Consider the following 12,555-nt stretch of genomic DNA (forward strand, 5'->3'; position numbering starts at 1 on the left):
CATTATGTTTGCATCGTTGAAAACTTGTGGACAGACTACAAAAGAGACATGCTTACAAGAGAGTGCATAGGACTTATCACACTAGAAGCCTTTTGCAAGAATAAGTAGAAAAAACAACAATTGAAAGACTGAACTAGTATTTAAAAAAACTGTGATTTCAATGCCATGGGTCAAGTTACTTATAGTCCCCAGCACTTTGGCTTTAAGTTGTTGTTAAGTTAATTTATACACAGAAGAATGATACAATTGCTAAATTTAACAACAATTCCACCATTCTGAATATGTATTTCATCTTTACTTTTTTACCTTTTACATACTTTTTCTAAGAAATATATTTGCCAATCCTTATCCATCCCTAGAATACAGCTGCTGAAACGCTATGCTGCAATACCACTTAAGACCAAATGGGGGCAGCATATCATGAGCAAGTTCTGAGAAAACTTCTGGTGGGATCTAGTGGTATTTCTCACTTATTTAACCGAGGTCACATATGTAACCATGGTTAGGTGAGCCTCTGGATGAAATATTTCAACTGTCTCCTTCTATAACACAATAGATGTGTGTTTTAAACACTAATCATCTCAATCTGGGTACAGTCAGCGAAATAACCAGAGTCAAATTCCCTGTCTGGCATGTTCAAACTTGGCCAATAAAGCTGATTCTGATTCAGATCTGATATGTTTCCCCTAATATTTTGCTATTGTAAGTGTAAAGTATAAGTGTAAATCTTACACAAAGCAACTTTAATCTCACTAACCCTGGATGTTGTTTTAATTTGTATGAACGTCTGATTACATTTGATTGGCAGAGGATTATTTACTGTCTCGTGGACAGGATTCTGGGTGCTATTGAGCCATTGCCTGAAAAACCTGTTTTGATCCTCTTCATACATACTGTACTGTACAGCGTTCAAACAAATACAGCACCTGACTGGAAAGTTTTAAGTCAGATAAAGAGTAGTTTTTATGTTTGTTTTGAACAGAAATGTGTTAAATCTGACTCCTTGTGAAAAACTAAGGATAGCCTACTTAGACCGTAAACCCGAGACTATAAAGCCTGAATTATGGTTCCGCGTTAAATCGACGCAGAGCATACGCCGTGGGTACGGCGATGCCTACGGCGTAGGGTACGCGGCGACGCGCAACGTACGCATTACCTACGCCGTAGGCTCTGCGTTGGTGTAACGCGGAACCAGAAATCAGCCTTTATAAGATTCTTCTATATGTGCCAACGTAACTGGTTGCTTTGACCCATAGGCCTACAATGTTATAGTTCTTGCGTCAACATTTGTCAAATATTGACATCATTTGTAGGCTGTCTGTCAAAAATCCATAGAAGAAAGTTTTTTGTTGTTTGTTTTTTATAATAAAACCTACCCATCACCCGTTTTGGGAGTGGAGTACACAAGTGTCCGAGGATCCTTGAACGCAGCGCCTCATTCACGCACCGCGGGGCCAGTGACAGCAGACGCTCCGGTGGAAGTTCAGCAGAATCTCTGCAGCAGGAAGAAGCACCGTCCATCTGCACCCTGGACCTCATCTACACCATGGAGCACAAACAAACCATCAACTTTGGCGCTGGACCCGCAAAACTCCCACACTCTGTAAGTTTGGATATGCACTTTCTGCGTGTGTCGATGAATCCGAGGAAAAGCTGCAAGAATACGAGCAAATGTAAAACTTGCCTCCATTAAAAAATGCCACTTTTAATGTAATGATACAGTACGTTGGTTTTTTATTGTATTTACTGATGCACCAGTCACAACTTTTTGTTTTTTGACGAATTAGAGTTTAACCCCGAAATCAACAGTCAGGAGTCACACATTTACTTTGAGATCTGTTGTTTTTATTCTCGAGCATTGTAAACTGAGGGACTGCATTTATGCGTGAAATGTGTTGGTTTTGAACATCCCAGGAGGTTTGGTATTTGGCAGCAGATGACAGACTGAAAACTGCACGTTGAGTTGCATCAGCCTCCTTCAATCATGTGGAAAAGTAATCCTTTGTGCTGCTGGATCTGCTGCAGCAGATGCAACCTCTAGATGGCAGAAAAAAAGCTCACAAGACCAAATCTCAGCATTCACTTTCACCTTTTTTTCCCCCACTTTCACAAAAGGATAAAAACGATTCTTCATTTTCAGAGTTGATCAAAGTGTGATGACGAGTAGGATGAATGCAGTGTCAGAACTGGTTAATTTTGAAGATGCATTGTGCACCACATTAATCACATGTCCCTCCAGCTCAGTTTTAATATAGGAAACTCACTCGGCATGAGCATGTTGACTTTGAGTTAATTGTGTGTGAAGGTAATGTAAAAAGCCATCATCGGTGTGGTAAACCATTCTACTGTTCACCATAGAAACGGGGAAATAAACTCACTCCTCGGCCCAGCTGACATTTTCTGTAAAGGTTGATGAATCTGGAATCCTACTGGGACCATTTGATTGAGTAGCTCCAGGTTTCCCAACCAGCACTTCTATGTGGGCCATAAGTGCACAGGTTGCATTGTGTCCAAGCCTGGGAACTACCTGATTTTATGGGTTTGGTTCAAATAGTTTATTGAGTCACCTGGGGCCTGTGTTACTAAAACTAAAACGGTTTACCTCTTTTTCTAGCCCAATGTCCGCTGGCAGGTTTTCATGACTGGGATCTGGGTTAAAACATGGATGCTGGGATTGTGAAAGGGCTGCCCTCCTCCTTGGCCTTTCAACAGTTGTTTCTCCATTAAATCCTGGGTGTCTGTTTGCATATATTGAGATGACAGGAACTCATGCTCGAAGGGAACATCGACATGACTAAAATCATATCTTGACCACATCATATTCATATCCAATCAGCAACAAACATAAGTTGACGTTTCTGTCTTACGTCAGGAAGCATATTTTTAGCTACTGCCTAACAAGACTTAATGTAGGATAAAACAACTGCAGATAAAATTCTGAATCAAAATTATAATATTTATCTTACTGTAGCCTATTACTTTCTGAAATAAAAATTCTCTAGAGTTCTAAAATTTTAATTTAAAAAAATGTTTATTTTCATTGCTGTTTAAGTTCTTTTCTAAGTAGAAGTACATTACAGTTTCAAGCTCCTAAAGTTGAATATTTATTTTTTATTCATTGTATCATTAAGGTTTTTGGATATTGGGGCAAAGAATAATAAAAAAAGGTTTTTTTTTTCTCAGACCAACTCATTAATTATAAGAAAATCCTAATGTAGGAGCCATTTCTATGTGGGCGTGTGTTTGTGTATGATACCAAATTGGGGCAGTAGGTGTCCTCACTTTCCTCACTTTCTCACTTGTAATTAGTATAAAGGTGAGAGCTTGCAATCAGCTGTCAGGTGTTGCTAGACGGAGGAGCATATCGTTTTTGACCGCTACGCTACGCTCTGCTCCGCTCCGCTCTGCTCCGCTCCGCTCCGTCACTTTGTATGGTAGTGGTGAAAAGGTGATCAATAAATGAACATCACAAAAGAAGTGAATCGTAAAGGTCATTTGTTTCATCAGACACAAAGTTCAGTAGAGCGGCAAGCATGTCGATTAAATTTAGCCTGTCTATGCAGCCCCTCAGTGGCTTTAAGTTTTATGCTTAGCCGCTACACCTAATATACCTGAATTTAACCAATATAACACACCCTGTTGTATTTTTTTATCCCAATAAGAGTCAAATACCACTGACAGCGACCAAATACGTCAGCTCTTTAGTTTTGATCTAAATTTGACTCTCTGCTGCCGTCCAAACTTTATTTTTCCCTGTTGTGATGCGTTGCAGGTGCTGCTTCAAGCGCAGAAGGAACTCGTCGACTACAACGGCCTTGGCATCAGCGTTCTTGGTGAGGAGGATGACGGACTGCACAGATGACTTTCATGACGCTTGCTTCTTCACTCTCTGGAATCTCTTTTGTGAATGTTAATGGCAGTGAGATTAAATTGATTTTTCTCTCCCCCCTACCCATCCCCATCCTATTAAAACCAGAGATGAGTCACAGATCATCAGACTTCAACAAAATCCTCAACAAGACAGAGACCTTCTTGCGGGAGTTGCTGTAAGTGACGCCTTGGGGCAAATTATAGTTGAGGCTACATGCTGGAAAATCTGCAGCATTTTTATCGGGACTTCAGATTATCGATTTAGATACTTGTGTATCACCAGTGCTTGTGTCCTCTGTCGCCACAGAAATATCCCAGACAACTACAAGGTGCTGTTCCTGCAGGGCGGTGGGTCTGCACAGTTCAGCGCTGTTCCCCTCAACCTGATCGGCCTCAAAGAGGACAGGTCTGCAGACTACCTGGTGACCGGCACGTGGTCGGAAAAAGCGGCAAAAGAAGCACAGAAATATGGCAAAGTCAACATCGTCCACCCAAAACTGGATCGTTACACGAGTAGGTGTCTTAACGTTGGCTACAGAATTAGCAGTTATTAGCACTACCTAAAAACTGATTTCAGCTCTTTGGAGTTGGCCATTGTCATTCAGGACAGTCCCGCAGGACTTGGCACCAGACCCAGGCTGTTGCGTAATATAAACAATAGAGCGGACTAGCAGTGAGAGACCCTGGTATGCCAGCGGTCTTTTCCACATGGCTGGGTCTGATTGGTGCTTTCAGAGGGGCTCTTTTTACAGAGGTGCTTCAACGCCAGTGCATTCCTTTGGATTATCTACACTTCAGTGTAAATATAGCTTCAACTATCCTCAGGTTTTCACACAAATCCTGAACAAATGAGATGAAGCTGTGTTACGGTCTGCTAAGTTGAAGGGGACCTATTATGAAAAACATGTTTTTCTCTTGCTTTAACATATATAAAGTGGTCTCCCCTCAGCCTGCCAACTCAGAGAAAGCAACCAAATTCTGCAGTGTCTGTACAGCCGCCCGGATGAGCCGTCCAGTGTGATGTGGATCTACGAGCCGTTCAGATTCTGCGCATTTTCGTTACGTAACCAAAATGCAAACCACGCACACAACTATAAAACCGTGTAACTGCATGAGAGCGTCCGACTATCGTAGCACTGCGTGACATCAGACGCTCTCTGTCCATCTCCCTCCAGCAGCTGCCACTTTATTGAGGTTTTTGTAGTGAAATTAGGAGGAATCATAGAGATAACTTCTCATTTCAACTAACTGGATCAGCCGTTCCTCATCCGTGACTGTTTCCTACAGCGCTTTCAACCGGCTTTCAACGTGAGGGGCAGGAAGAAAATAGAAGCAGGAAGAAAATAGAAGCAGGGCGCCCGACAAATGTTCAGCTCAAAACTGGCTGCAGCGCTGCGTCGCTGCAGCCAGTTAGGACAGTCCAATAGACAATAAACCAATGGAATTGATTTTGTCGCTGACGCTCGCTCGCATCGCATGCAGTTAGGACACGGTGTAACTCCGCTGGCCGGAGCTTCTGCCATTTTTTCATAGCGGTGTATCGCGTCATTCAGGCAGCCAATCAGCAAAGAGCCTCATTATCATAGCCCCGCCCACTCAGAATCCAGCATAGATAATGAGGTTAGAGACTGGGGTGATAAAGACATGGTTTAGAGGCTGAATTTCTAATGTATTTAGTAAAAACAATCAAAAGCTTGTTTTTAAGACATTCAAGGCCTGTTTAAAATAGGGATTAGATGCCATAATAGGTCCCCTTTAACAAATGTAACTTCTGCTTCATTTCGATTTTCACAAATCTGTCATCAAAAGAACCATGACCAACAGTGATGTTGAGGGATTGTCACTGAATATTATTCGTTCCTCTGCCTGTGTGCATTTTTCATTGTGAGCTTGTCAGTTTGACGTCAGACGTGCTGAAACTTTGCAGGAGGATCTTTTTTTATTTGTATTTTTAAGCTTTGTTCGGTTCCCCTTCAGAAATCCCCGACCCCAGCAGCTGGAGCCTGAACCCCTCGGCGTCCTACGTGTACTACTGCTGCAACGAGACGGTCCACGGGGTGGAATACAACTTCACACCTGAGACCAATGGGGTGCTGCTCGTCAGCGACATGTCCTCCAACTTCCTGTCCCGGCCTGTGGATGTGTCGAAGGTAACAAAAAAACTCAAACTCTTCTGTTTCTTTGGCTTATTCCTTATTGAAACACCCGTGGAGATATTACATTATGCTTTGGGCTTGTTGTTTTTTATTGTGTAGTTTGGGCTCATTTTTGCTGGAGCTCAGAAGAATGTGGGTTGTGCCGGAGTAACTGTTGTGATCGTGCGAGAGGACCTGCTAGGGAATGCGCTGAAGGAATGTCCCATCGTCCTGGACTACAAGGTTCAGGCGGAAATGAACTCCCTGTACAACACACCGCCGTGTTTCAGGTACAAACTCACCTTTCAGGATATTATTATGACACAATGTTCATGGCTAAAAGTCATTATGTACAACCGTTTATCAGAGGTGGGTAGTAACGAGTTACATTTACTCCGTTACATTTACTTGAGTAAGTTTTGGGAAATGTTGTACTTTTAGGAGTAGTTTTGAATCACTATACTTTTTACTTTTACTTGAGTAGATTTGTGAAGAAGAAACTGTTCCTCTTACTCCGCTACATTAAGCTACGTTGAGCTGTTACTTTTCTTTTATCCCTTTTATCCGCGTACGCGTCAATCTCATGACATCACTGGGTGATTCTTTGGGAAAAATGTTTGTTTTTGCCTGTTTTGTCACATTTACACAGACTCAAACACACACAGAGTTTCTATGAGTTCATGGGCTTGTTTCTAGTTCTGCCTGGTTAAATAAGAAAAGTACAAAGGCTTGAAATTTTGTGCTACTTGTGCTTAATCTATTTTTTTATTCTGTTATTTTATTTATTTTATTATTTATTTAAGTACTTGAATTTACTTAGATTATTTTAATTTACGCTATTCTTTATTAATTTTAATTTATTTTATTATTTTATTGATTTAATTTGCCTGAAGATGATTATTTTGTACTTTTGTCTGTTTGAAAGTTTGTGTTAAAAAAATAAATCAGACGTTACTCAACAGTTACTCAGTACTTGAGTAGTTTTTTCACTAAGTACTTTTTAAATTTTACTCAAGTAATTATTTGGATGACTACTTTTTACTTCTACTTGAGTCATATTATTCTGAAGTAACAGTACTTTTACTTGAGTACAATTTTTGGCTCCTCTACCCAGCTCTGCCGTTTATTGATACCTGTCTTTTATTGAATTATTATTTTTTTTTTAATCAGACCAAAGTTTGCAGACAAAGTCTTATTTGCTTTATGTCTTTCTAGGACATGGACAAAGTACTTTTTTTTTTCTTCTTTTTTCATATATAGATATATGTATGTGTGTATGTATACAAAAAAAAAAACGAAAACATGAGTGGTTTTGTTTTTCTCTCATGTAAAGTGTCCCGGGATGGTTCTTTGTCTGATTCACTGCTGGTCACAAGCAAAAGTCTAACTGTTGAAGCTTTTTGCTGCTACTTGGTTTTGTTTTTTCGTGCCTCTTCCACTCTATCTCATGTGATTTTCCTCCCGTCCCTTTCATACCAGGTTTCAGTTAATTAACGTCCCTCCTACACGTATCATCATCATCAGTTGTCATGCTTTGTGTCTTCTCAGTGACGTTGACAAGTTCTTGTCAAGAAAGGGGAATAAGCCAAATAATGCCTTTTCAGGATGCAGGACACATTTTACCACTGCTGTCTTAATTCTAATTTTCAAATCCTGATGCAACAAAAGGAACAGAGTGAACCACTTGGTGCGTGACCATTTTCTCCCTTGTTGTTGGGTTCAGCATCTACATCATGACTCTGGTTCTGGAGTGGATCAAGAATAACGGTGGAAGTGCTGCCATGGAGAGGCTCAACAAGCAGAAGTCCTCCATGATCTATGACATTATTGATGCTTCTAATGGTTTCTATGTGTAAGTATCAAACATTTAGTGCTGAATAAAGAACTCTGAAGATGACGTATCTGTGAATCGTCAGCCTCTATTAAAATGTCATCATTAAAATATCAGTGTATCTGCCACCCCAAATTAAATCCAATGTTTAACCATGAAAGTAAGGCTTTTATAAGTAAGTATAAGTTTGTAAGTTTTATATACATGTACTTCAAGGAGGGATGTGACTTAATGCGACTCTTCCTTCATCAGGCACTAGCCATTATCACCCCAGTAAAAATCTACTGAAATTTAAACCTCAAGGAAGTTTTTGACATTGAATTCAAATTAGTACGTGACCTCGAGTACAGGATCGGTAAACATTCTCCACAATGTGTGAGACGATATACAAAACAAACAAAAACACTTGAGGCTCTCCGTGTAGCAATACCTTTCTGGACCACACGGGGGCGGCAAAGCGCAAAGTTCATACAGCATTTCAGTTGTCGCTTTACCATACCATAATACCCTAACTTTATTTGTTAACTTGTGCTGCTCATAACTCATTAATTAGAACTATAAGAAACATAATGCAGATAAAAAAAAATCAGACATGTATAAAAACATGAGATACAACTTTCATTCAACACAATACGACCCAATAAAACACCTAAGATTAAATATAGAGACTAAGTATGTTGTGGTTGAAAGTCGAAAAAATATTTAAAAAAAATATATTTATAAATATTGAAATATGAATTATTTTAATTAATCATTAATTTTTCTCAAAAAAAAAACAAAACTTGACTTAAAATTATATTCTACTGCAGTTTACTTCCAAATTAAGATTTCCCTTCTTAAAAAGTTCTAGCTAAACTGGCCGCATACATGAAGACGAAATACCCTTGTAAGGCGTTTGAATGACAAAGAATGACTCGATTCCTACCTGATGATAAATCTAAAAGTAATTTCCACCAGGCAGATTTAGTGTTTTTAACGATGGCTGAAAATGTTCAGTTGCCCCGTGGACACGGCCTGTCGAAGCCGGATGAATGTGCCTTTTCGTGTGGGGAAGAAAGGAGGAGACGAAGCTTTGGAAAAGAAGTTTCTGGATGGTGCAGCCAAAGGTGGAATGATATCACTGAAAGGCCACAGGTTAGTTTTCACAAACTGCTTTATTTCATTGGCACAAAATGGATCACTGGATTCTGATATACTGTATATTATTTTTGTGATTCCCATTGATGCCGGCTACCAGAGGTGTCAAGTAACAAAGTACAAATACTTCGTTACCTTACTTAAGTAGAAATTTTGGTTATCTATACTTCACTGGGGTAATTATTTTTCAGACGACTTTTTACTTTTACTCCTTACATTTTCACGCAATTATTTGTACTTTTTACTCCTTACATTTTAAAAACAGCCTCGTTACTCTATTTCATTTCGGCCTTTAAACAAAAACTCTCCAGTTAAATTGCTCCATCCGGATAGAGTGAATTTGGTTGTGGTTGTTTCAGATGTTCTTGTCCAGTTTTGTTCTTACATCCGTTCCCTCAGATTCCTGCAACTAAACTTGGATGTACATTCCAATAAAGGTTAGGATAAATGATAACATGCCTCTGAAGTTGGACTTTTTGCACCATTACAATACTTATAGGCAACTAGTCATCATATCTTCTGCTCTCTGAAACACATGTTAATGCTCAATAGTACACATATATGGTTCTTTAATATATTTGCATTATACTAAGATGCATTCATTTTCAATGGCTTTTGTACTTAATGGCTTTTTTCCCCCTTACATTACTTTTACTTTTATACTTTAAGTAGTTTTGAAACCAGTACTTTTATACTTTTACTTGAGTAAAAAACTTGAGTTGATACTTCAACTTCTACAGGAGTATTTTTAAACTCTAGTATCTATACTTCTACCTGAGTAATGAATGTGAATACTTTTGACACCTCTGCCGGCTACAGCTGCAGAAAGAATCTTTCCTGCTCAGATGTAGAGCTGAAACATGCTGGTTTGTCTCCTCCTGCAGGTCAGTGGGAGGAATCCGCGCGTCTCTGTACAACGCTGTAACGCTGGAGGACACTGAAGCCCTCGCCGGCTACATGAAAGAGTTCCTCAAAGAGCACCAGTGAAAACCAGCTGCACGTAAAGCTGCTTACTGTCAAACAGTGGCATTTCCTTATTTTAGTATAGTTTAAAAACTAAACTAAAGAAAGACCATCTGGTTTACTTGAGACCCATTGTGGATGTGAAAAGTGCAACTTTTGATATTCGCCTTTGTTTCTTTCTACTCGTTCACTGTTACCTGTAAGGTATAAAAAAGCTATTTCTGTTGCTAGTGACGTCTCACTTACATATGTTTACATAGAATTACTTTTCAAACTAGTTTAACTAACAAAATTAATTCTTGTTGCTTGTAATTCCAATAAATGTAAATTGAAGACACTTTTTCTTTATTGTTCAGACCCTTTCTGACAGTGGGCCATGTTTTGTAGTTTATCACTTTGAGTGTCGGTGTCTGATTTATACGGATAAACTGAGCAATCCTGGATGGATCTCGAGCCTTGGGGATTTTCATTTATAAGAGTTGCAATACTGACAACAGTCAAACCCGTCATCGTTCAGCCTTGGTTTATTTCTCCAGATGTTGGTTCAGCCTTAAGCTTCGCTGACAATAGTGTTTCTTCAAGTCGGACTTAAGGACCATATTTGATAAAAAATCGTGCACAAAAACTATAAACATACACCAGCTGTGTGCACTGAAAAGAAAAGTGTCTGCCTTTCACCTCTAGTGGCTTAATTAAGGCTTATCTTGATGCAAAATCTTGTTACAGCAGAATTGCAATCTTTCAAATAAAGAAGGAAAACAAGACTTGTTTTTTTCTCTTTCCAAACATTTCACTATTAACATAATGTCCACTTGTGAGCAGAGCTAGTTTTTTGCCTGAGGTTAAGCAGTTCGCGCCCACTACTTTACCAGCAGCACAAACAACTCTGGATAAAATAGTATCCAAGCAGCAGGATGACTTCATCCGGACGAGACCGTCTTCCATCTGCATGTCCGGAGGCCAGTTCCTGCTGGACCTGAACTTCAGCACGCAGAAGCAGTTTGACCCTCACCTTTTAGCGCCCAGGAGAACTTTGCATCCGTTCACCACAAACTATGATAGCAAAGTGTAGCGAATGGTGAGGAGTTGTTATAGTAGGGGTGTTTTTAAATACTGCCTATGTGATGGTATAAGATGGATAGATAGATGGATAGATAGATATACTTTATTTATCCCAAGCTGGGAAATTGTAGTGTAGCGGCAGCATTACACACAGTGACGGTGGACAACATATACAGGACTGTCTCAGAAAATTAGAATATTGTGATAAAGTTCTTTATTTTCTGTAATGCAATTTAAAAAAAAAAAAAAAAAAAAAAAATGTCATACATTCTGGATTCATTACAAATCAACTGAAATATTGCAAGCCTTTTATTATTTTAATATTGCTGATTATGGCTTACATTTTAAGATTAAGATTCCCAGAATATTCTAATTTTTTGAGATAGGATATTTGAGTTTTCTTAAGCTGTAAGCCATGATCAGCAATATTAAAATAATAAAAGGCTTGCAATATTTCAGTTGATTTGTAATGAATCCAGAATGTATGGCATTTTTGTTTTTGTAATTGCATTACAGAAAATCACAATATTCTAATTTTCTGAGACAGTCCTGTAGGATACGAATAAGCAACTATAAGAACAGACTGTACAAATGTACAAAATAAAATATCAAGATATAATAAAATAGAATAAAGTAGCAAGCGGTAATAACAAAGTGTTGTACAAAGAGTATATACAGTAAATGGCAGTGTGTATAGGAAATAAAGTGCACAGTGTAAGTCATGAGCTGAGATTTTTTTATTCTTCTTTTTAGCTGTTATTGTGCAGTTTGACGGCATGTGGCAGGAAAGATTTCCTGTATCTGTCCCTTGGACAGCGGATCTGTAGCATCCTGTGGGAGAAGCTGCTCCGCTGTCTGTCCACTGTGTGATGGAGCGGCTGCTGATCATTGTCCATGATGGATAACAGTTTATTCAGTGTCCTCCTCTCCACTATAGTCTCAAAAGACTCAAGTCCAAGTACAGAGCCAGCCTCCTCTATGATCTTATCCAGTCTGCTAGCTCTGTAAGTATTTCAGCTGTCTTTCTTTCAACTTTCACCCTTTTCAAATTGTCATTACTAAGGGACTGAATGAAGAGAAGTGGACAAACCCGTCCTTGACGTCACCCGCTGGTTTCTGAGCGGTGGCTTCTCCTTGACGTGTAGACCCAGGAAATACTAGAGGGATGAAGTGTCTCGCCTGAGCTCTATTTCTCTTGTGCGGCCCCCACCACCTGAACTCGGATAAGTGCCAGTTGATGGATGGAGGCTGCCTTTCTTGTCATGACCAGCAATATACTTGAAACCATCTCACAAAGTAAAAAAGTAAACTCATTTATCATTTAGAAATGAAAAGCAATGTCAATTCAACAGGATTTTCCTGTCTTCCAGGTCCTTTTATCGTGGTAAAAGATGCCCACCTCACCGTGCCTGTCTATTTGTCTCTGTTTATGCACACGAAAGCCTTTTAAAACAAAAGTATCAAAAGATAATCAATGGTAAAAACCTTTGGTATACACAATCTGAGTCAGAAAAAAAGCTAAAATATATATATAAAAAAATCATGGGATAAAATCGC

The 12,555-nt window shown here is 39.2% G+C and overlaps 1 protein-coding gene across 1 annotated transcript; it reads left to right on the top strand.

Annotated features, from left to right (window-relative positions):
- The first annotated feature begins 1,435 nt into the window (after positions 1-1,435).
- Positions 1,436-10,684, top strand: psat1 (phosphoserine aminotransferase 1). Its single transcript, XM_061730089.1, has 9 exons — positions 1,436-1,603; positions 3,773-3,833; positions 3,977-4,046; positions 4,178-4,383; positions 5,848-6,020; positions 6,126-6,295; positions 7,729-7,857; positions 8,833-8,970; positions 9,858-10,684. Exons 1-9 carry the CDS (start codon positions 1,547-1,549, stop codon positions 9,958-9,960), a joined length of 1,107 nt encoding a protein of 368 aa, XP_061586073.1. The 5' UTR covers positions 1,436-1,546; the 3' UTR covers positions 9,961-10,684.
- The last annotated feature ends 1,871 nt before the right edge of the window (positions 10,685-12,555 follow it).

The sequence above is a fragment of the Cololabis saira genome, chromosome 9 (assembly GCF_033807715.1).
Source record: "Cololabis saira isolate AMF1-May2022 chromosome 9, fColSai1.1, whole genome shotgun sequence".
NCBI classification, from domain to species: Eukaryota; Metazoa; Chordata; class Actinopteri; order Beloniformes; family Belonidae; genus Cololabis; species Cololabis saira.